Here is a 23,675-nt window from a genome sequence, read left to right on the forward strand (position 1 = left end):
GAAAAGGCGGCATATGTCCCTTTCCCGGCAAATTCCATTTCCTGCAATAAAAAGGGCATTTTGCCTGAATGAATCCATTTTCCTGCAGTATCTACAGTTGAAATATACAGTCAAAACACTTATCCTTGGGTGTCCGCCTTGGTATAAAGCTGCACTGGATAGCATGCTGAAAGTCATTACTACACAGAATGGTTTTTTGCTTTCAGATAATTAAAAAATACTACTGGGGGGGGGGGGGGGGGCGTAATATCTCCCCCACAAAATTAGAGTGGTAAAGAGATATGAGATTGCCAGTCACTAATAATGAATGGGGCACTATACTGAAACAATTAAATTCTCTGTCAAAGTGTGTGAGATATACACAGATGAAGATCCAATTTCAGGCCGATATTACACCATAAAACCTGAAGATAGTGCTTCAAATATGTGCTGGTATGGCTGTGATGAAGTTGGTACTTTTACATCATTTATGCTTTTGCATATTAATTTAAAGATTCTGGACTGAAGTAACAGACATTTTTGTGTTCAACGCTCAGTGTTCAAATGTAGCAATATCATGTAACCTGTATACTGGGTAACAAGGCTGACAATATTCAATGGAGCACTACACAGCAAATAATGTCATTAGCTTTTCTTTCGTAAAACGGCTAATATTGTTGAACTGGAAAGAGATGAAATCCAACGGATTCAGCGTGGGTAACTGGCTCCTAAACTTCCTCATTCACTCACAATGGGGTGAGCAGCTTCAGCTCTTATGGACTTATGCTCTTAATATGATGGACTAGATGGCCCAGGGATTTTAACAATATCACTTACAAGCAACAGAATCACTGCTCCAGGGCTTAGCGGAGAGCATCAATGTATTATGCAAATACTAAAACAAAATTCGGCTATTTGGGCAAATACTATGTAGGATGCAAAATATCATGTACATAGTGTACTACATATTATACTGTGTATTGTAACACTGCACCCTCTCCACCTTTTCTGTTCTATCAGATTGTGTGTGTTGCACTTTTTTGTTTTATATATATAGTGTTGTCAAAACCTGTAATGAAAATAAATAAAATGCATACACTTATTCAGCCTTATCAATCAACTTGATTTTGTAACCCACATCAGGGTATGATTTTGAAAAAGCCTGGAACTTCTGAAAAAGATTCCCATAACGAAGACACAATGCTGTCAAGACATTCCCTGTCAATAACAAACACACTCCTGTGGACTTGAACCTCAATTGCGTGCATCTACCTGCTTCATAATCTGCATCTCGGGTACGTCCGTGTTCTCATTTCATACGCAAGTCTACGGTCACTGGCTCTGATTCTGGGCACTGAATGACCCTGCATCTGTCCCTTTCCGTATTCCAGAAACCTCACCTGCGGCAAATTGTCCCGTAAAGGGAGGACTTGGACTGGATCCAATCAGAACGGGCCTACGCTGCAGAACGCTTTTCTCTTTTTTTTTTTTGTACGGGTCAGCCCTAGTGAAGGTCTCAGAAACCTCATCCATAAATTAATGTGACAAACAGAAACCCATTTCAAGGGCGTGTAATGGAATTAAAAATCGCTTGTGTGCGTCCCCGGTGTGGAACTAAGTTGATTTAACATGACATGTCGCATTGAAACCTTTTTGCTGTATGAGACTATCACTATTGTGTAACGGAATTAATTTTATAGAATACGTATATGAGAGACTTTCCTTTGGTTCTTTCTTTTGTTTTTACAATCATGTATTGTATAAACTGATGCACTAGTACAGGGTGAGAGTACTATAAGCCCTTTTGGGCTTTTCTTTCTCACCAGCACTATCAGTATTTAGCTGCTGTTGTCTCAATATTTTCCTTGTGTGAATAAAAAAACAAAAAATAAAAAAACATGCACCAAAGGCAGTGGTAAATGCCGTTTCCATAGGAACAAATTAGGTGTGATTGTTCAGATCCCTGACAGCCAATCAGGCTTTACCTACATTTGGAAAAAATGCAGAGAGCACCGAAACCCATGTAATTCCAACAATTATTCCACACACTCACCTTGGTGAGACAACAGCACAGGTCGACACTGCATTTATAAACAAGATCCCATCAGATGATAATTATGCGGTCTTGAACGTGCGTGTAAGCTTGCATCATTAGCTGAATAAGAATGCTTATACTCTGTCAGAAAGTAAAAACTGCAACATAGACTTTTCAACTGGCAAGTTCAGCTCACCAAGATATCCAAACACATTTTCAAAGCTTAGGTGTGAGTTCTTGTAACATTTCAGACACTTTAAATTAATGTGTCAGTCGTCCCATAAAAAAAGCTCCATCAGTGAATAGGTGCCATGATGGCGCCACAAATGCTGCATTTAAATTCTCAGGCTTATCTGCTGCAGTACAGTGCATTCCTTAAACTGACTACACATTGTTCACCATTGTAAACATGGTCAGTTCTGGTGTAATTAAATATTCGATTTATATGGCTGTAAGTACTCAAAAGAAAGTGCTGCTACATACATCATTTCAACAGTGCAGTTATTTGGAAGACGAACTCATACAGGACTGACCTAATAAATGAAGAATTATAATTAAAGGATAACACAGGACATTAAAAATATTTTCCAGTATCATCAACATATCCTAGGAAAATGGTAATACCGTAAATGCTGTCTTGGTACTTTTTGACATATCTCTACCCCATTTAGCGATTAACCAGGGAAGCCATTCATTTCAGTTGTGCGCTGAAATCATTAAATATAGCTCAGTAAGGTTTCTTCATTTTCAGAAAATGCAACCTATTATCACAAAAAAACATTTTAGTTTTTACCAAATTTGGCTTAAAACTTAGCAAATTGTTCATTTCTATGGGTACTATTTTCAGTATTTTGGCACCGTGCCAAACTACTTTCCACATCGAAAAAGCAATCACTGTCACTAAATGAAGTTGTCGCAGTAAAAAGTACAAAGGCCAGGTTCTTCGCAATAGTGAATTATAATGACCAAAGCAACAGTATGCCTCAGACTTGTTTGAATATCTTTTAGACAATGCAGTTTTATGACTTCAGGTATATCGGTGTTGGATAGATGGACAATAATTGTTCGAAGGATACATTCATTACAGAGTCGGACAGAACCATTATGGCCATATCATAGAATATATTGACGATACTGAAAAAAATATACTACATGCATGGCTATCATGAAATTGTGTTGCAAGTAATCCTTATAAAAAATGTTAAATGTCTTGTGAAACCTAATTCAGAGCAATAATCAAAGGCTAACTGACAAACTTCAAAGCAATTCCTACCTGTTCCTTGAAAAACAAAACAACGAAAGAACTGCCAAGATATCCAGTTGATTTTTGGCATTCAGAAAATATTAAGGTGCAAAAACCTCTTAGTATGCAGTGCAAGTGATTCTCTTATCAAGAGAGCAACAGGGAGTCCAAGAAATATGCAACGTTCTTCAGGTGACTTCTTTAAATGGCCTGTCACTTTCCACAAGTTCATGAAGGACATTAAATTAGCAATTCACAGTGAAAACCACAGATATATTTTATTTCTTTGTGGTCAGTAACTGGTCTCTTCTTATCAACTGCTTGTAGGTGTAAATACATGCATATTTGGGGCGGCAGTGTCGTATAATTGGTAAGGAACTGTTCTTGTAACCTGAAGGTCACAGGTTCGATTCCCAGGTCACTGCTGTTGTACCCTTGCGCGAGGTACTTAACCTGCATCGCTTCAGTATATATCCAGCTGTATAAATGCATTTGCTAAATACCTGCAAGGTAATGTAATGCATTTGCCTATAAAGGTTCACATAGTGAGTGATCATGTATTGTTTGTATATAAATATTTATATGGCAAATTTAAGTGTTTTACTAACTGCCTCCTTCCCTCTTCCCCACTGCACAGAATCACCGTTCAGTCAAATTAATTCATTGCAATATGTTACTCAATAAATGTGCAGTATAGCAGCCATGCAGTGAAGTGAACATTTTAACAAAGGAAACATACAAGAGCTGCAATGATTTCATTATGTATTTGCTGAACAGATGGGGAAACTGACATACTGTAGCAGTCACCTGACACATCGTAAGTGTACACAGCTGTATGTTTACTGATGCAATTCAGCTGGAGGGCCATTGCTCATAACAGAACTGTTCTTTAAATTCTCTAGGGTGGCAGCTAAATGAATGTAATATAAATATAGTGACCCAAGCAAGACTTTAACTTTGGTCAGAGATTCTCTAGTGGACTTCTCCAAAGCCCCACCACCCCACAGTACTAAAATCTATGACAATATTTACATATTTAATTTTAATAATGTGCTGTGGTTAAACAACTGACACCACGATTAATTTACCCAGAGTCCCTCAGTCCGCACCTCACCTCGTTGCGTTTGGAAATCTGGTGCACATTGGCTGCCGTACATCACCCAGTTGGGTGTTCATATGTGGCTTTCCCCTTCACTGTAAAGATCCTGAGATGACAGGTGCTATACCAACACAATCCATTGCTGTTATGTTCATTGTTATAATTAATATCTGCAAAAGCTATATTTTTGACACTTTTTTTTCTTTTTCTTTTTTGCAAGGCCTGTGCTCTCTGGTCTGTCTATGTCACATCTGTGGAATATTGTATTTGTAGTATGTATGTGAAAAGCAGTGAAGTATGCACGTTTTATAGTGTGATTTTGGGTTTTCAAAGAGGAATAATAAGTGACAAAGAGGAAATAATCCCCCTGGTGATTTGTTTAATCATGAAATATAGGGTTGATATCTGAAAAGTATACATTTGGAGTAACAATGACAAATAAAATCTTTCTTGTTTTGGCATACCCTTGAAACACATTTCAAAGTGTGATGATTATCTGAATGAATGGATCCTCCACCATGAGTGAATAGTAAACTCCATTTTCCAAACTCAGACATACTTCATCAAAGTTTTATTTTAAGTGCAAACCTGAGCAACAGTCAAAGAGGCCACCATGTTATTCAATTCAATTCACTTCACTTCCAAGAGAGTCATTCGTTACCTAGAAAAAATACTAGGGATTCTTCAGGACAAAACACTCACTTTACACAACATTTTGATAATACAAAACAACTCCACGGTATCCCAGCGGGGGGGAAGGAGGAAGACGACTGCAACTGGCTTCAACAGCAGAACGTTCCCTTCAGCACATTTCTTGAGTCACTCTTTTTTTTGTTTGTTTGTTTGTTTTTTTGTTAAGCGCCCTGAGCTGTTCTGAACTGTACTCGGATTGGCTCAGTTGCAACAAACACCCAGCCAATCAAAACACTCCTGGAGTGCAGGAGTTCAAACCTTGATTTCAGACCACCAGTCTACTGAGTTCCATCAGGCAGAGTTGACCTGGATTTAACAGCAGTGGCCCCAATATACCAGACTGAAATGTGGAGACTTGATTTTTTAAAATAGTTTTGTCACATGCACAATTGCCTTTTCTAGTGTCCAAAACTTGGGACTCAATTACAGAATACAAATGCTAGCCAATGATTTTGATTTTGATTAGAAAATAATATTATGGTATAAAGAACATTTAAAACACATGCGTGCGACACTTAAAACTGGCCAAATTACCCCAGCATTACAACTTGTTTGCTAGCTTATGGAAAATGGCATGCACACTCAATGGATGGCAATCTAAATTTCAGAAATTAAATTGTTGCCTCATGCAGAATTACATGCGCACACAATCCTGTACACATTTTGTACAAAAAAACTACACTTTTCTCATCTACAATGTATATAATCATTACACATACTAAACTACAATTCCCATTCGCTTAGATTCAGATCTTCCAATCTTCCACATGTACCTGACTGTTATCAGTAACCAGCAGTCGACACCGGGAGCACTGAACACCCCCCTACTGTGAACACGCCCATCAATCACCCTCGCAAATGCAACTACCTCCCAAAAATATTATTCAGCAGAAAGTACGATGCACAGTTGTTTAGTTTACAGATCAGAAAACCCTAAATAAATGTCTTTTTCACCGGCTGTGTATGCAATTCCCGAAAGAAATGTGACCTGACGTGCCTAATGATCATAAAGGTGTCATTCACACCCATAGCAAGCTTAACCCTGAGGAATTACACTGACAGTAGGAAGGATAATGGGGCCGCACAGGGCAGGCCCCAGAACCAAGCCTAAAAAGTTAATGTTATTCTTGCAGCTGAATATCCTAGAGGGTGGCATAACCGGTTAGCGGACAGTAGCGCACACACCAGCAGGATGAACCTGTACGCACACCTGCCAGCGCAGCCAGATGATTATTCCAATACACATCCGCGCGATCTTATGCTAACTCACAGCGCTGTGACGTTATGCCAATTCAAAATCACGTCGGTGTGAAATTATGACAATTCACATTGCAGCGATAGCATGCTAAATTTACATTTACGCCAGTTCACTTTCGGTATATTATGCCAATACACATCGGCGTGATGTGGCAATTCAAGTCGGAGTGATATTTCTGCCAGTCCACAGTATTGCGATATATATGCTAATCCACATCGGTGTTAAACGATGTGCTACTATGCTAACTCACATTGGTGTGACATTGTGTTATGCTAACTCACATTGGTGTGATCCTGTGTTATGCTAACTCGCATTGGTGTGTTTTCGTTGCAACAGAGCCATTCCGTCTCCAGCAGTTAAACAAACATTATGCTCAGGTAGTCATGCAAGAGCATAGGGTTTCCAATTGATCAGCTGACATAAGACAGGGGCTTTAGTCAGCCTGAAACATACAAGCTTACAGAGCGCCTTCCCCTCCTCATACGTCTGACCACCAGGGAGGGATGCAAGTTCTCATTTTCAATCTTGTGCGCTTTATTACCCATTCTGACGCTCGTCAAACCACTATACAGGAGCCGGGATAAGGTTTTATTGCAACAGTGGTCAGCTGAGGAACTGTACACAGACGCAAAAATGAATAATTTTTTTGTTCAGTAAATTCTCAACACGGGACACCTCGCGATAAGCACACAGCGCCCGCCTCCACATCTCAACTGCCGCCTGAGAAAAGTGACGGCTGAGGTCTGCGAGCAAACGATGGGAAGCGAAGGCGGGGGGGCTGTTTTTAACGCGTCTCATCACCTGAAACCCACTGCGTTTTACCTGCGCACGGGACGAGGCAGCGGCGGCGGCGGCGTCTTCGGCGTGCGCGGGCTCCAGGCCTCCGTTCTGAGCGCGCTCCCCGGACCTCTCCATGTCCACACCCAGGAGGCCCTTCCACTCTGAGGAGGAAGGCAGAGGACTACGTTACCCACAATCCCTCGCTACCACTTACATAACCGGGCGAATACACCTACTCAAATACAACTACAAACAGCTACAACTACAAAAAGTTGCAGCTCTAATGGCTACAACTATGAACAGCTACAACTTAAATGGCTACAACTTAAACGGCTACAACTTTCACTTTTTCACTTTTAATGTATTTTAATGTGGCCACATCTCTATATGCCCATTAGTTATGCTTCCACTTTGACCGGTGCTTACAACGAAACATTTTCATTTTCCAGCAACAGGAAATAGACAGCCAACGCAGAGACGAGGGACTCTCCACTTCCGTTACGTGACAGGGTGGAATGAAACGAAGCGGTAAAAGCAGGGAACAGGGCAGCGGTTTACCTGGACAGAGTGTGTCACCGTCCAGCATCCCTCCCTCCCGAAAGCTCTCCAGGTCTTCCGGTTTCACCTTGTTCCAGGGGATGTAGGTCACGCCCAGTTCCACGTCCCAGTACTGCTTGTATTCCGCCTTGATTCCTTTGTTCAAGGCCCAAGCGATCTGCCCCAACGAGACATGACAAAACGCACATTTTACATCGATGTGAAGACTCACCACCACACCACACAATCCTAATTCCAACATTTTAGCCACACTCTGGCAACCACAACGAAATTACCAATCTGGCGCTCTCAGGTTAGACCCAAAGGCCTGAGCGTATACTTTTAACATCTGAAGATTCAATTTAAACTTCTTTGTTGCATTCTCATCCGTTTAATTCTTTTTGTTGTTCATCTTCCCTCGATTGCTGACGTCATCCTAACTGCTGACGTCATCCTAACCGTGTCCTTTTGGAAAGCACTTTGAGCAACTGCTATTCAATCTAGGAAAAGGGCTCTCCAAAGAACAAAAGTGCAATAATGGACAATGGCCACAACTGACATGAGGGAAAATGAACAATAGAAAAATTCTTAAATGGACAAGAATGCGTCAAAAGCAGTTAAAAATTAAATCTTCAGATAGTGCGGTCTGTTAAAAGCCTTTGGATCTAACCCGACAGCACCAGATCGTTCACTCTTGCTGTGGTTGCCAGAGAAACGGTGGTGCTCAGTGAGGCCTTTGGCACAAGCCTGCGGTCAGCCATGAACACGGTGTGGAGAGAGAGGGAGAGAGAGGGGACCCCACAGGCTGCTCACCTTGATGGTCTTCTGGTTGACCTTGTACGGCCCGCGGCTGAGCTTCTGCAGGGCGCGGAAGGCGTCCTGCCGGTGCACCATGACGATGTAGGCACAGCCCCGGGGCGGAATCATCTGGAAGACACCAGGACATCACCCTTTCTACTGTGTCCAAAGCTTGCGACTCAATAATAAAAACTTTTAAAATGCTGATTAATGAAAATATGATTTTGATTCGTTAAACAAATAGCTGATGCTATAAAGAATGTTCCCATTCATAACAAATGTTTCAGACTCTTAAAACTGGCTTAATTACCCCAGCATTAGAAGTCTGTTTGCTAGTTTATGGAAAATGCAAGCTACATTTGAGAAACGAAATTAAACATGGTCTCCTGCAGCACGAACACAGCTGTACGGCTGTACTCCCTCCCACCCATCCGCCCCTGCCCCGCCCCAAACGCGCGCGCACACTCACGTTAATGGACTCGATCTGTCCGAACTCCTCCAGCAGGCACGCCACGTCCTGCTGCTGGGTCCTCTTGTCCAGCTGGCCGACCCACAGCGTGGTGCTGCACACTGACAGGGGGGCGGAAAGAACTGCAGTCTGAGAGGGCTGGACTCTGCACAGCTAAACTGCAGCAATGGGACCTGCCAGCTAAACTGCAGCACTGGGACGCTGCACAGCTAAACTGCAGCACTGGGACGCTGCACAGCTAAACTGCAGCACTGGGACGCTGCACAGCTAAACTGCAGCACTGGGACGCTGCACAGCTAAACTGCAGCACTGGGACGCTGCACAGCTAAACTGCAGCACTGGGACGCTGCAGAGCTAAACTACAGCAATGGGACCTGCCAGCTGAACTACACTTAAGACTGACTTAAGACTGAGGCTTATATCTGCGGGGAAGAGGACCAGCGCATGCAGTATGCACTAATATTCATGATACAGTAAGAAATAAACACTCGTAACAGGCTGCAGGAAAGCACATTTTCTTCTTATGTTTTGGTATAGAATGATGAATAATAACCAAGTTAAAAAAGGTATCTTAAGCCTTAAGCTAAGCTGTCCAAGAAAAAGAGTGGCACACTTCATTTTCAATGTAAACTTGCAGGTTTGTAGATTACATCTACATAGCTGATTTTAAAGTATCTATCTCTCTCCCCATCTACCCTTCTCAGCTGCAATGAGCTGGCAAGCTCTTCCTGCAGCTGACTCACAGAGTTTCGTAGATGGAAATAACTGTAAAACAAAAATGGCCCAACGAATGCTAGGACCACTTCTGCTAGAGCTAGCCGATGCATCTATAAATTACTGTCAAAAAGGCAAAGCATTTGGTAAGCCTCACCAAGCCCCATCCTTACATGACTGGTCTTAGGGCATGAATCTATTCTTAAGTCCTAAGGCTTTAAATATTGTTCTTAGCATACTTTTAAACATTGGATATTATAAATGCCTACTTATGATTATCGTTATTGATTCTGCCGGCAGGGTAAATGCATCTGACTGATGGGTGCGCAAGACACACAGACTGAGACTGGAAGGGGTGTGAAATTTCGTCTCTACACACCGCTGAGCGTGCCGGTCTTCATGCGGGGCAGCCCCCTCTGCCGCCGCTCCCGCTCCCTCTCCCGCTCGCCCCTCTCCTGGGACTGCGAGCGGGGGGAGCCGCCGCCGCGCCTCCGCTCCCTGGACCGCGAGCGGGACCGCCGGTACCGGGACCTCCGTGACCGCGAGTTGGACCGGGACCTCCTGCGCCGCGGGGACCTGGGAAGGGCGACCGCGTGACCGTGAGCTCGCACCCGGGCCGGACGCCGTCGACGCTCAGCGCTACGCGCCGCGACCACAGCGCTTCAAACTCACCTGGAGCCCGACCGGGACCTCCTGCCGTCCAATCGATGCCTGCCTTCCTTCAGCATGGGCTGATCGATCTCCATGGAAACTCCCTGAGAGCCAATAAAGGGGGAAAGGAGGTCAATAAAAAAAATTGCTAATGAACATCAAAATGCTCCAAAACTGCATAAAATAAAGTCTCTAGCGGCAGCTTATTTCCATATATTTATTAGAAGGTAACGATGGTAATGGAGAATATACCAATAAGGGCATAAGAGAGGGTCATGTGACCACCCTTATTTATAGAGCACTTTCAGTGAGAGGCTGCCATAGCAACACACATGCCTCGGAACACACAATACATGAAAAACACTTTAGTGTAAAATAATGCACACACACACGCACGCATAGCTGTGTGGAGACGGTTCCATCACATAGGCCGTCAGATTCAGGCTTTTTTTCTTTTTTTTTTTTCCCATGGGCGTATCTATGACTACAGGGGCTGCTAATTTTTCTACGAATAAATGCGAACCGCTGTACTTTCGTTTGGTTCCATTGCCGTTTTTTAATGCTTATTTTTTGCACTGGTTATTAAAACAACTTAGATAATTGAGGCTTTATAATTCTAAAGTCAAAACATTACCACTGAACAAGTACTGATATATACAAAAACCAGAAGGTTATTACACAAAGGTAAGATATAAGATAAGAAATGGCACACAAGAAATTAATAGCTTCTGAAACCTTTCCAGTTTCAAAGTGAATGTGACGGGTAAGAATATGGATTTTTGTATGTCATTTTAATTTTACTCTAAAATGTAAAGTAACAAGAAAACAAGTTTTCCAACCTGTCACTTACCAAGTGACAGCAATAATTTCACATTAGAAATATCTTGTGTCCTCACTGTGTTTTGCCAAGTTAAAATTTTTTTAAAAAGGGGGGTGAAAAAAACACGTTTGTTCTCCTCTGATGATGCCATCAGGTCCCCTCTGTTCAGCCAAACCAGCGAGTACCAACCAAACAGAACAATGGCTGCATTGGCCAACATCTGGCACAGCTGCATGCCCCCCGCCCAGAGCGGGGGAATTCGTCACGAGACTCGCACCGGTCAGCAGTGCCATCCTCCCAGATGTTCATATCAACGCTGAGGGTCAAGCGTACAGGCAGACTCACAAGAGGCAGACAGGGGATCAGAGGAACAGGGTTCATGCAGAGAGAGAGAGAGAGAGAGAGAGAGAGAAAGAGAGAGAGCAGGAGCTGCTCCTAGAGCGCAATACAGCCCTGCCATCGGGTCATTACAGTTCACAAAGCCATCGCAACGCAGGTGAAGACTTCAAAACCCGCGCGATTAAAGTGCCCTTTCGCCATTTAAATACAGAGGGTGCAAGAGGCCACACTTTTCAGCTGTTTATTTACGTGAGAACCAGCGTTCCCTTAGTTAATGTGAGCCAAGAGAACACAGTGTTCAGGCAGCCCTAAACAGCCGTCACCTTAACACAGGAATCTGGCAGAAAAAAGAAGGGACAGAATGCAGGGGGATGAAATATGCAGCGTCACAAACTTTTTTTTTCTTCAATAAATGGGTGATGACCCAGACTTGACCATGACAAAATAATTACTCCTGTTTCTCTGAGCCAATCGTCTTTCGATGTCTGACATGCATGTTGTTTATTGACATAATTCACACAGCCATTGGCAGCATTGGAGACTCAGAGAAAGCCGCTTAATTTGAATGTCAGGCTCTACCTAGCTTGCTGAACATGAGTAAATTAACAGAAATTGTTCCAAGGGTTTTAAAAATATATATTTATTACTTGGTGCGGAAAAACAATTTGTTCTGATCAGATGAAAACATTGCATCTTATTTCATTTCACTAATCCAGCTTCAATTTCACTCAGCTTCTGTTACAAGTGTCATAACAAAATTATGATCGACATACATTTATTATTGTGTTACTAATATTGTGGCAAATCATGGCCAAAAAAAAAAAAAAAGAGTTATTTTCATCAGACACCAACTGAATTAGTGTAAAACGCAGATTTCGAAATGCCCTGCGTTCCAAAGACGTAGCGTACCACGGGCAAGAGTGACCCCTGAGTAAAGCTGGTTAGAGAAGGTCACTGAGGGGGGGGGGGTGTCTTACCTGAGACTGTTGCACCATGTGCTGGGCGTAGGCCTCGTTCTGGGGAGGGTACCCCCCCACGAACCCCGGGGGCCCCACCCCCACCTGCTGTGGCACGACAGGCTGCCCCATGGGGGGCATCATGCCTGGGTATGGCTGGGGGGGGACCAGGCCGCACGTCTGGAGCTGCCCGTTCGGAGGGAGGGACACCTGGAAAATAACGTCCCGTTTAGCACAAGCTAAATTCACTTTATCATTTCTGTTATCTCACTTTTAAGCCACAGCCTTTCATCATAACAGTAGCTCTGATATTTTTATGCACTTATTCATTTTTCATTATGTAATTTTTCAGAAACCAGTAAAATTGCACTTGAACCAGCAGAAACCCACAGATTTACAGACAATTTTAAAAGAAACTCCAACATCAAACAACCCTTCCCTCATATAATTACAAGTTCTAGTTGGTAGCGCATTTTGTCGAACTAAGATCTAAAGGAACATTCACACGTCGCGACAAGATCTGAAGAGTTAAAGAATGTCAGACATGTAGCGGGCGTAGCTGATGAAGGGTGTCCTTTAAGAGAGGGAGCAGCCGAGCCGCTGTGGGGGGGCGAGAGTAGGTACCTGGTGAGCCAGGCCGTGGGGCAGGCCGGCTGTGTGGGACTGATAGTGCTCCATGTTTGGCATCTGCGCGGGACCCTGGGGAAACACCGGCTGCTGCATCTGCAGCTGTGTGCCTTCAGGAATCCCACTGAGAAAAACAAAACAGGGAAAATCAGGATGCAAACCCAACTCCACAGGGCAAAAACAGGAAGGTCTGCCTGAAATGACGGAAGGAGGGTTCTAACGTGTGGCTCTGCAGAGTCCCATTTCAAAGACAGACGGCCAAGGCGAGCACTAACTCAATCCCAACTCAAGCCCAATCCCACAAATCAAAGCAGCAGTATCGTTGGTCAGAAGAATCTCAATTCATTCTTCCAGGCAAGCAAGAAATCATGACTGCACTGACGCTTTGTAAAAGCCAGGACGGATTATAAACACACATTGACAAAGCTTTTCCCTGAACAGACGCAGCCTCCCATTCAAAAACACTCCTTCATACACGAGTTAACGTCATAGTGATCAAGAATTCCATTAACATTCGGTCCATAAATCAGAGATTGTTTCTGCATGACTGTAATATAGTTTCCAGTCTTTTATATACTTTCTCAGTCACTGATCATAACAATATGTCCCGACCCATGTGTTAATTAGCCAGTTCTCAGCGATGATCTCAGAATTTACTTGAGCATGGATCACTAGCTGTCAATCAAATACATTAGATTCAAATTCACTTCAATTCACACAGCTTTTCGCATTACTGAGTATTTTAAAATGCACACTTTCATACAGTTAACTTGTAAGTACTTGCTTACAGTTACTTTTATATGATATATGTAATTTTTTTTAAAAAGATTAACCGTTAATGTATCAGATTTACAATTACTGTAGAACGTGATTTATAATGAACAATACAACTGCATTGTTGTCTTGTTTAATAAATCTTTTTTTTTTTTTTAACTGCAGAGAAGGGTCCAGGCCTCCACTATTTTTATATTCGCAAAAGGTTTCCCAGGCATAAAGTTTCCAACTTTTTCTTTCAGTGTTTGCCAGGTGACATACAGTAAATAACCCTTATTAGTATGGCAAATTGTAAGAACAAAGCCATTGGCACTTTCTGTTACTGAAGTAAATTAGCTGCAACTATCAGCATCCATACCGGTCACACATACTGAGAGGGAGAAATCAAGGGAACATTAACTACTTTGGCAAAGAAATCTTTCACTTCCTAGAAAGACAAACTCCTCAGACTGTAATGGACAAAGTACCCAAAAACACCCCCTCGCTCGGGACAGCCTTTTAAATTTAGAGGTTACCTCAGCTCACCCTGGCCCACGCGTTACCCCAGCCAGGACCGCCTGGTTGGAGAGCCCCAGCTGCATGGCTGATTTTGGCTCAGCTCAGCAGAGCAGTGGAAGGGTGCCACCTGGACCCTGAATCGGGGTAAAACTCTGGGAAAACCCATCTCCTACAGACTCAGCGGCAGCGCGTCTTCAAAAAGTACTCAGGTGACAAGCTCAAACGTTTAAGGCAGACGGACGTGGCAGAGTTGGAGAGCGGTTTTGCCAGCAAAAAACTGTGGGAGAACGGAGGTCCTCTGGCTACATTTGCTGGCACCAACACGTTCACTTTCAGTGCTCTTCCTGCGTTCCTGTACAACTGAGGACGACTGCATTTCCTCCACCAATGAAATCAATCTACTGTCCAAAAAACTGCTTTTATAGACTTGAAAGAACATTTTCAAGTTGTCAAAATTAATATCTGGATATTTCTTTTTAAATAACAGTTAAGGCAATTTGTTGTGAACTGATGTGATCCGCCAATCTATTACAAATGATCTACCAGGTATTTTCATGTGATTGCACTGAGCTGGTGCAAACGCTGCTCTGTATTTTAAGTGTTCACTGGTCCAATATCGCACATCTTCTGGATGACCCAGCAGGCCCCACGCTCCAGCAGGGACGTGAATAAAGAGCTGCTATCATTTCACACGCCCTAGAAACTCAGGCCTTCCAAATCTATCAACCAAACGCAATTCAATCACTACGCTTTAGGAAAAATGGGTCATCAACTATCAAATTGCCATCTTCATTAACAAAGCAACTTAAGGGAGCGAGGCAGAATGCCTTGTTTAATGTTCATTTCTGATACGGCTGGATTTAGCTGCCATCGAATAATGAGACCGTCGGATCCATAGCCAAGGTTATTCCTAGATTAACACAATTTAATGTTTAATGTCTTGTTGATGGTGATGTCATTCCTTTCCCTCCCTGTTGTTACATGAGCATTCTAAAAACATGTCTTAAGTAATTTAATAAATGTAGGAGCCCCCAGCCCCCAGAATCAACCGCAGGGAATCCCTGTAATTTACATCAGTACTGCTGGGAAAGCCTGTAGTAAATATCCCACTCCTTAGTGTGGCAACCGGGCCTTAGCTCCTCCCACTCTCTACTGGCTCTCCAACAGTGGAACAACCTACCCAACTCAAGTCAGGACACCAGAGCCCCTCCCTTCTTTCAGTCATAACCTGAAGGCCCATCTGTTCAGGAAACATCTCTCTCCTCCTTTCTCCACCATGTTTCCCATTACTCACTTCCACATCTTCCCACCATCCACCCCATACTTCCCCATCCAAAAAAATAAATAAACAAAAAATCCGCTCTCTACCTTCCCTTCCTCGTGTTAATACCAGTGACAAAGGATTGCCTATCACCAGGGTGTTATGGCGAAACCACTTTACTTCTCATTAGTTGCTACTCGGGATGCTGGTGATCTACACGGTCTGGTCCACGCCCCCTTTCAGAGGCAAACTCAAATGGCTGAAATGTGAGTGCAGGTGTAAATGTGAGGGGCTGGGTCTGGGGAGGGGCTGGGTGCGGTACTCCCCCTTTCAGAGGCAAACTCAAATGGCTGAAATGTGAGTGCAGGTGTAAATGTGAGGGGCTGGGTCTGGGGAGGGGCTGGGTGCGGTACGCCCCCTTCCAGCGGCAGACTCACTAAGCTGGGGGGGCCGCGGCGGGGGACGGCTCCTCTTTCTTCGCCTCCTCGGCCGCGTCCGGCTCGTCGTCGTAGTCAAAGCGGTCGAGCAGCTTCTGGAAAGGAGACCGGGCCAAACCACAGCCCTGTTACACGAGCGCCACATCGTACAGCCATTCCATCCCAACTGCCTGCGCATGGAGAAGAGCCCTCACACTCCCATAGAGCAGGTCGGACAGGCGCAGGATTTCCACATCAAGCAACCGCGCCGCATTCTCCCCCTGCCACACCCGCGAGCCCTCTGTTCCCGCCAAATCACAATCGTGTGATTTCAGCTGGATCTACATGTACGGTAAACCTACACCAGGGGCCCCAAACCCAGGGCCCCTAACTCAGGCCCCAGAGGGCCACAGGGTCAACTGCTTTTTTTTGTTTTTACCAACAATCAAATTTTACAGAAGCCAGGTGAGATGAGCTTACCATGTAAACAACAGGTTTAATCGTGGATCGTGGAATTGCTGAGGAACATCAATAACCAGCATGCCCTGTGGCTTTCCAGATTACACCTGTAAATGATGTCACCCAGCTTGCTCCAGAAAGCTAAATGCTAGCAGGAGGGAACCACACGCACCTTGTCAAAGGTGGTCTTCTGCTCGACGGGCGGGGCGCTAGCGAAGCCGTGCTGGGCGATGGCGGCGGCGGCAGCATTGGCACTAGCCTGCAGCTGGGCCATCGCACTGTTGTCCAGCGCTGGGGAATGGGGCTTCCCGGGCTGGTGGAAGTTCTGCAGAATCTGCTGCAGCTGAGGGAGGACAGAAAACAGGCAGGTCACACGAGTCCGGGGTCAAAGGTCGAGCTTAAACACGATCCAACCGAAACGCTACAATCAACCCACAAACCTATCTGCAAGGAAAAGGGCATTTTCCACAGAACACGGACTACGGGGAAACACAAAGAAATAGCGGTAGCAATAACTTCACCTGTGCCATCTTTTACACCAATAATACAAAACTTATGTTAATGGCTCCAGTTTTTTCCCCTCATTTCATTCAACATACTTCTGTATATAGTAACATAACTTGTGATGGCATTGGCCACTCTGGCCCTGAGTCATACAGCGACTGCGTCCGTTGGCATGGCGACTCACCTGCTGGCCCTGAGAGGACTGGAAGAGGTGAGCCATGGCGGCTAAGGCCTCCGGGTTCTGCAGCTGCGGAATGGCGGCCGCCACGGAGTTCCCCATCACGGGGGGCGGGGCCACCGAGTTCACTGTCAAAGTGGGCTGGGCCACATAGTTTGCAGTCACGGGGGGCGGGGCCACCAAGTTTGCCATCCCGGGGGGTGGGGCTACCGAGGTCACCTTCACGTCCGTGGCGGGCGACCCTGAGGAACACCCAAAACCACAACGCTGACGCAACGTTTCGCCTCGACGCAACAAGCAATCAACCGTAAATCTGGCTGGGCACCTGCAGTCCCCGTTCTGCTTCCACACACAGGCCTGGATACAATCAACATCAGCACTGCGACTATGATTAAAAGCAAGTTCCAGGTTTTATTTTTTTTCAGTTGCGGTTTATTCACCGACAAAGTCAGTCAATCACAGACCAAACCGACTGCGGGGGAAAACTGGGGTTATGAGTGTTCCACATGCATTCATTTCCAAGTTAATTTCAAACAAAGGTTTGTTGCATCCAGGCAATACGTATCCAGCACGAATGAGTGTTAAGTTAGTCTAATTCATACTTAATCACATGACACCTTTAACAGAGGAGTCCCAGGGGGCCGCTTTACCTGCTTCTGTGATGTCACAGTGTACATCGGGCATCCCCGAAGCGCTGGCACCAGCGGCCATGTCCAGCAGCGGCTGGATGATCTCGATCTTAAACACGCCGTTCTTCTGCCACAGGTTCAGCACCCGCACGATCTTACTCTGCGTCGCGGAGAGAGAGACGGGACATCAGACGTCAGGTCCGAACGCGTGCGCATCATCCTCATTCTTAACGCCTTTTTAAAAAAAAACGGAAAAGGCGGTGCACACACTTACCTTGTCTTCATTGGGACACAGGTAGAGGTTGTGAAAGGTCCCCGTTATGTTTTTCGTGAACCTGGGCCCGAACACGTCTTTGTCCACGCCGAACTGGTGTCGCGACTGCCGGACGATGGAGTCTACCACGTACAGTCCCGGGACTTTCAAGTCTGGCTTACACTATGAGGGGGAAGAGGAGGGGGGCAAGGGGTAGGGCAGGCAGTCAGTGGTGATGACTAGGACACAAAAGAGCTACGGTTGCTCAATTCTGTCCTTTGGACACGCTGTTTACAATAAAGGACAGTTTATGATGCATGTGCTAATTTCTTTTACTGGTTTGTCCTTTCACACACAGGATCATGACAGGAGCGGGTTAATATTACTGTAAACGGTAATTAGCGTTTCTTCGCATACCTTCTTGATGAACTTCTCAACAATCTGGACAACGTGTTTGTATAACTACCGGAAAAAGGAAAAGAAAAAGCATAATTATATGTCACGGTTATTAGCAAGTCTCGTTGGCTCGTTATGAGAAGCACAGCGGCTGTGCGACAGGCTCCCTTACCTTAATCGCCTTTATGGCCGATTTGGTTATCGACATCATCTTGGCTCGAGAAATCGGAGGCTTCATGTCTATCAAGGAGAAAAGCTAGAAGAGAAATGGAGAGATCGCGAAAATTAATACCGGCTCAAAATCTCTTCCTCATCCCAGCAAGGCTCTCGTACGGTCTCCTGCAGGGGAGTCCGCTTTTACTCTCTCCAGTTTCAAGACTCCGTGCTCCATTTGCTGCTTCCTGTCATAGCGCCACAGGGGTTTGTGGGTAATACAGGAAACAACCCATCTAGAGGCAAATGATGTCCGCTCCCTACAGACGTACAGCCACAAATTTAACACCAGGCTTTGCCTTGTTGGATGGAAGAGAGCTGTAAATCATAAAAGGAGTCGTAGCAACTAGTACTTTAACTGGATTGGTCGTGCAGGACAAATTCGCAGTCAGGATTCCACTGAACTTACACGTCTAACCAGTTACTGATTTTAGTCATCTTAAACTCCCCTGAACTGACAGTACCGTTTTACAGGTGCCTACACTAACATTTTTTCCCCCAAGGAGCACAAAGTGGTCCAAAATGGAAAAATTTAGGAGCACACCAATACATCCCAATTAGGAGACATGCTCCAAAATTATTTTTCCAGTTAGCACACATCAATTGTCAGGAGCAAATCCTGCTAAAATGGTGGCACTGTACAGCCCTGTTTTAGATACCAGGACTCTGGTTTTGTCTAACCCAGCATGCACATCTAGCTCTCCCATGGATTATTATGTCACTCAAAAAATGAGTAATAATAAATCCATGAATTCTATATCCACACGACAAAATCAGAGCTCTATGGAAAGAACTAAATTACATGCCAAAACAGACACTTGGACCAGCATCAAAAAGAACGGACCAGAGGGACAGCCCTAAACTCAGGTATGGAGGTAAAGCATTACCCTTTACTTTAGCCCATGGAAGAATGCAGCCCCACTTACTTCTAATGAAAACTGCTACTTGTGGGTAACATTCATCACTAAGCAAGCTCTTCTGAAGTCTCACATACATACATATATATACACACACAGACACACATGCACACGCACATACCACCTCAGACTGTCTCACATAGCACTGGTTAGACAGTAAAGTTCTGCACATTGCTGATTCAATGCTGAAATCATATGCCAACTTTTTGACTCGACGATTACTTTTCTGGGATGATACTTTCAAATCAATTTAAGAACAGTTATCCAAACACAAAACGGCTTCCCAGACATTTCACTAAAATGTTGCGTTTCCCCTACCTGAATTAAGCAGAAAATAAGGGATGCCCATTCCTGGTAGAAAGGGAGATTAATACTGCATCGGAACACAACTGCGTCTACCCGAATAATGCTCCTCTCCTATGAGCCACACAAGAAGCTGCACAGACCTCCAGAAAAGGCAGCAACAAGTGGGCAGAGTCCACCCTCCGCAGCACCGACATCCCACCGAAGATATCTGATGACACCCTGAACGCCGCATCAGGCCACGGGTGCCAAGGTGAGGATTTGGGGGTTTAAACATCAAATCCACAGGCAGGGCATCACATTCCACAGCCTGGTGAAGAGTAACCCTCAACCCTTCGAAGAGCAGGTATTTGTATTTTTTTCTCCCAAAATTCTAAGTCAGCGTTCTAGAACACCACTGCTTTCAATTGCCAGTAGTGACTGTGACGTCAGCATTAGAATGTTCAGTTAAGAACATTCTAATGACATATTTGTGATCGGACACTGTAAAGGGCTAACGGGTTCACATGCGAAGGGGACCGGCTGAATACAGCCACGGTCATACGTTTAGCACCAGCACAGACAGAAGGAGCTTAGCTGACCGCTACAGTATGTGAGGGGGGCAAGCCTCCCACATTAAGCCCAGGGACCATGCCTGTGAATACGACTGAACTCCAGCCATGGCTTAATGGGGGGACGCAGCCAAGAAACGCACATATATAACTGAACAGGGCCTCGTCTCCCCAAAAACTCTGTTCGGCAAAGATCAACCTGCCACCTCAAGATGATCCAAGTCTCACAGTACAAGTGTTTGGTGAAAACAGGCGCAGAGTAGTGATCTGAACATGAATTTTGCGGGATGCGTCTGAACTGTTATTTACCATTCTCCCCTCACACTATCTCTGTGACCAAAGGCAAGCTTATATAGGACTGGTTAAGAGAAACCTTTGACTGCTGGTTTACTCAAATGTGACAATGGCTTCACCTGGATCAATTGTAGGGTCAATGACATTGCTGCTGTTTGATACAAACACCAACAGAATGATTAGCCACAGGCAATAACCATTGTAGGTGGCAGTAAAGCCCCCTATTTTTTTCAGTGTGGACTGTGCTCACGTGGTAACAAGTTCCCAAATTTCCCTCACAAATTCAATCGTAACAGGATTCGGACAACATCCGAAGCAAGGAGCACCTGTTGAAGATTGTTTTTTCCCGTTAGCGCACGTCAATTTTCAAGAGCAAATTCTCCAACAACAAAAAAAATGGGAGCACAGTAGACCCCTGTAACATCACTCAGAAACACCCAAAACCAAAACACTTGCTCACTCTACATGTGAAGGGGTCACTCCTGCTAAAACACGGCCCCTCATGCATCTTGAGTCTTGAAACGCTTTTGTCTTGACACTGCCGTTGTAACCACGAGCAAAAAGGGTACAAAGTTGCTTTTTAGTAAACAGCCAGCTGTATAAGCCGGCTGTATGTAAAATAATATAACTGCGCAAGTCGCTCAGGATAAGAGTGACGGCTAAATGCATACAACGTAAAATGAAGTTGGTGGGTAAATGACAGGTAGGCCTACTATGCGGTGCGTATAAGCACCGGAATGATTGACACGTGATCAAGGTTAGTTCTGTCCAAATTAATAAAACAAAACCCGAGAAACATCCGCTACGAATAATTTGCTGTTTTCCCCCAAAAAAACAAGCACTGTTATGAACTACGAACATACCTGAAAATTGACTTCACCGTAACTACAAGATCATGTGCTTCGCCATCTTAAACATTGACTTTACTAACAGTGTAATAAGGATACGTTGCTTGACTGAAAGAATGTTTCTTCATAGTAAATCAATACCAACAGATCAACAGTGAAGCAATATCCTTGTGCGCGGAGGGTGGGAGATTATTTATGAATAGAATTGTATTCGTTCAAGTCATTCAGTGAATAAAACATCGAGTTGGTCATACAGGTGATCACAGTGGTTTGTAGATACCGCCATCCGGGGCAGTTGTGCCTTAGACAATCTTCAGTTGCCACCATACGTCGCACAGCTCTTACGTTTCCCACGACTTAACTTATAGCCAGCTAACACTTCGAGTTCGGAGTGTTTTTCCAGTAACACTAGCTAACATACAAGTAGTAGCAATATGTTCGTCAAACAGACAATCCACTGGTATATACTGGCTAGTTGGCGAGCCAAGTGTTGATCTGAAGTACTCGATCACTCAACATGACGGTTAGCCAAGTTCCTGAACTTCAGACACCGAATCAAAACAATGCGTTTTTCTCCTGACATGCAGCACATCTGTGAATTTGCAAATTCATGTTATCTTGCCAGGCGGCTTTATTTATCCGTGTCTTGGCTTAGCTAGCTACCCAGCCAACATCAACGATAATCAGGGTCCTGCAAGCTATAATGTTAAGCAAGACTGCGAGGGAGGTCGTAGTGAACGCAAGGCCTAACTTAGCTAGCTGATAGCACCACTCATTCATTAGATGAACAAACAGAACTGTAACGTTAATTCGGCCGAAGGCCCCAAGCAAACACTTACAACATCACAAAGTTAACGTCAGCCAGCTAACTAGCAATCAATCATCCCAAACAAACACAATATGCAGCCAATGCATCGGTAACGTTGTTACCCTGGTTAGCTAGCTAGGGCTACGAAGAATACTAAACTTGGAAGCCTGTTCATGAAGTGGGGAGATATCTGGGTGGTGGAGGTCCCATTTAAAAATATGATTGCTTGTCGGTCCAAATCCATCTCGCCTGGTCTTATCTTTTTTAGACAAATGAGATTAAATTTAGAGGTCCGTGTGCTATCAAACTAATGGCCGTTCATATAGTTAGTGCTAGAGAGTTGGCGGTTGTACGACTGACCCAATATTACAGGCCTAACTGCGAACGAGCACAGAGTAATGCAGGCTTGGACACTCGTTGTGTTGTACACGTTACATCCACAAATGTCTGATATTTTGACCTGGTATGGACACTTCATCAAGATACCTGGGCATCCGTCCACTCTGCGGCCTACAATAGCTAACTAGAGCTCTGGAGTTAGAAGGCGATTAGCGCACATGACCGTAGCACCAGCTAGCCACCCAACATCTCCATACAAATACAGAGCACATTTGCCGACCAAAAAAAGGCAACTTACCTCCTGATTAAAAGCGTTAACGGCATCCATTGTCTCTCCACACGATGGCCGCTTCCCTGGCCTCGTTCAATACCTTATACCGTGAAATGTTTATCCCCGGACAGGCCGGTCAAACATGTCCGCATCCAGCAGATCGCGGCGCGGAGGGTATGGCGTCGAGTGCGGGGCAGCATGGGATTGGTGTACTTCTTTATCTGACCACATGGTGTCAGTATTAGCAACAAGTTGAGTCTCTTTACCTAGTGCTCTGTGACGATGCCACAATGAAATGACAAGGGGCGATATACTGTAGGTACAAAATCTACATTGGTTTTGCGTAGTCGAACTATGATATGGTATATGGGAGTGGTTACTACTTCTATTATTATTATTATTCCTTTCACAAACCCAAGGACACATTATAGAGCAGTGACGTTTATTAACAGTAGTCACTGACACATCCAAACCAGAGTGTTTTGTATCTGTTGGACAGGTGTTTGGGGTTTTTTTTTTTATTATGGTGAGAATTCTTCACATTTGCATCTGATATCACTTATTTTAAAGAGTTGGAATGACACATTACTGTGTTGGCCAAAACTATCTATAATGATTTGATGATTAATCCCAGTCTGATCACATTTCTCGTATCCACATGGCAACTAACGTGGATTGTTTTGTTTAAAAAATGACCACTTTGCATGACACCACCTAGGGGCACTAACATGCAGCTGGTTGTCTGATTGGTGAGTTAGTAGACTA

At 44.4% G+C, this 23,675-nt stretch overlaps 1 protein-coding gene across 2 annotated transcripts in view; it reads right to left on the reverse strand.

The window, feature by feature from the left end:
• Positions 1 to 23,116, reverse strand: part of LOC135235945 (SR-related and CTD-associated factor 4-like) — a 34,577-nt gene extending 11,461 nt beyond the window's left edge. For both annotated transcript variants that reach the window (XM_064302025.1, XM_064302023.1), the window contains exons 1-16: positions 22,938 to 23,116; positions 18,539 to 18,622; positions 18,388 to 18,432; positions 17,992 to 18,153; positions 17,739 to 17,877; positions 17,095 to 17,330; positions 16,579 to 16,749; positions 15,969 to 16,063; positions 12,996 to 13,122; positions 12,393 to 12,581; positions 10,278 to 10,360; positions 9,985 to 10,181; positions 8,892 to 8,992; positions 8,438 to 8,551; positions 7,646 to 7,802; positions 7,130 to 7,248 (exon numbers count right to left, since the gene is read on the reverse strand). In XM_064302025.1, the coding sequence (XP_064158095.1) occupies positions 7,130 to 7,248; positions 7,646 to 7,802; positions 8,438 to 8,551; positions 8,892 to 8,992; positions 9,985 to 10,181; positions 10,278 to 10,360; positions 12,393 to 12,581; positions 12,996 to 13,122; positions 15,969 to 16,063; positions 16,579 to 16,749; positions 17,095 to 17,330; positions 17,739 to 17,877; positions 17,992 to 18,153; positions 18,388 to 18,432; positions 18,539 to 18,622; positions 22,938 to 22,967 (2,049 nt within the window). In that variant the 5' untranslated portion in view covers positions 22,968 to 23,116. The remainder of the gene's footprint in view (positions 1 to 7,129; positions 7,249 to 7,645; positions 7,803 to 8,437; positions 8,552 to 8,891; positions 8,993 to 9,984; positions 10,182 to 10,277; positions 10,361 to 12,392; positions 12,582 to 12,995; positions 13,123 to 15,968; positions 16,064 to 16,578; positions 16,750 to 17,094; positions 17,331 to 17,738; positions 17,878 to 17,991; positions 18,154 to 18,387; positions 18,433 to 18,538; positions 18,623 to 22,937) is intronic.
• Between the last annotated feature and the right edge of the window lie 559 nt (positions 23,117 to 23,675).

This window comes from Anguilla rostrata, chromosome 12 (assembly GCF_018555375.3).
Source record: "Anguilla rostrata isolate EN2019 chromosome 12, ASM1855537v3, whole genome shotgun sequence".
Classification (NCBI taxonomy): Eukaryota; Metazoa; Chordata; class Actinopteri; order Anguilliformes; family Anguillidae; genus Anguilla; species Anguilla rostrata.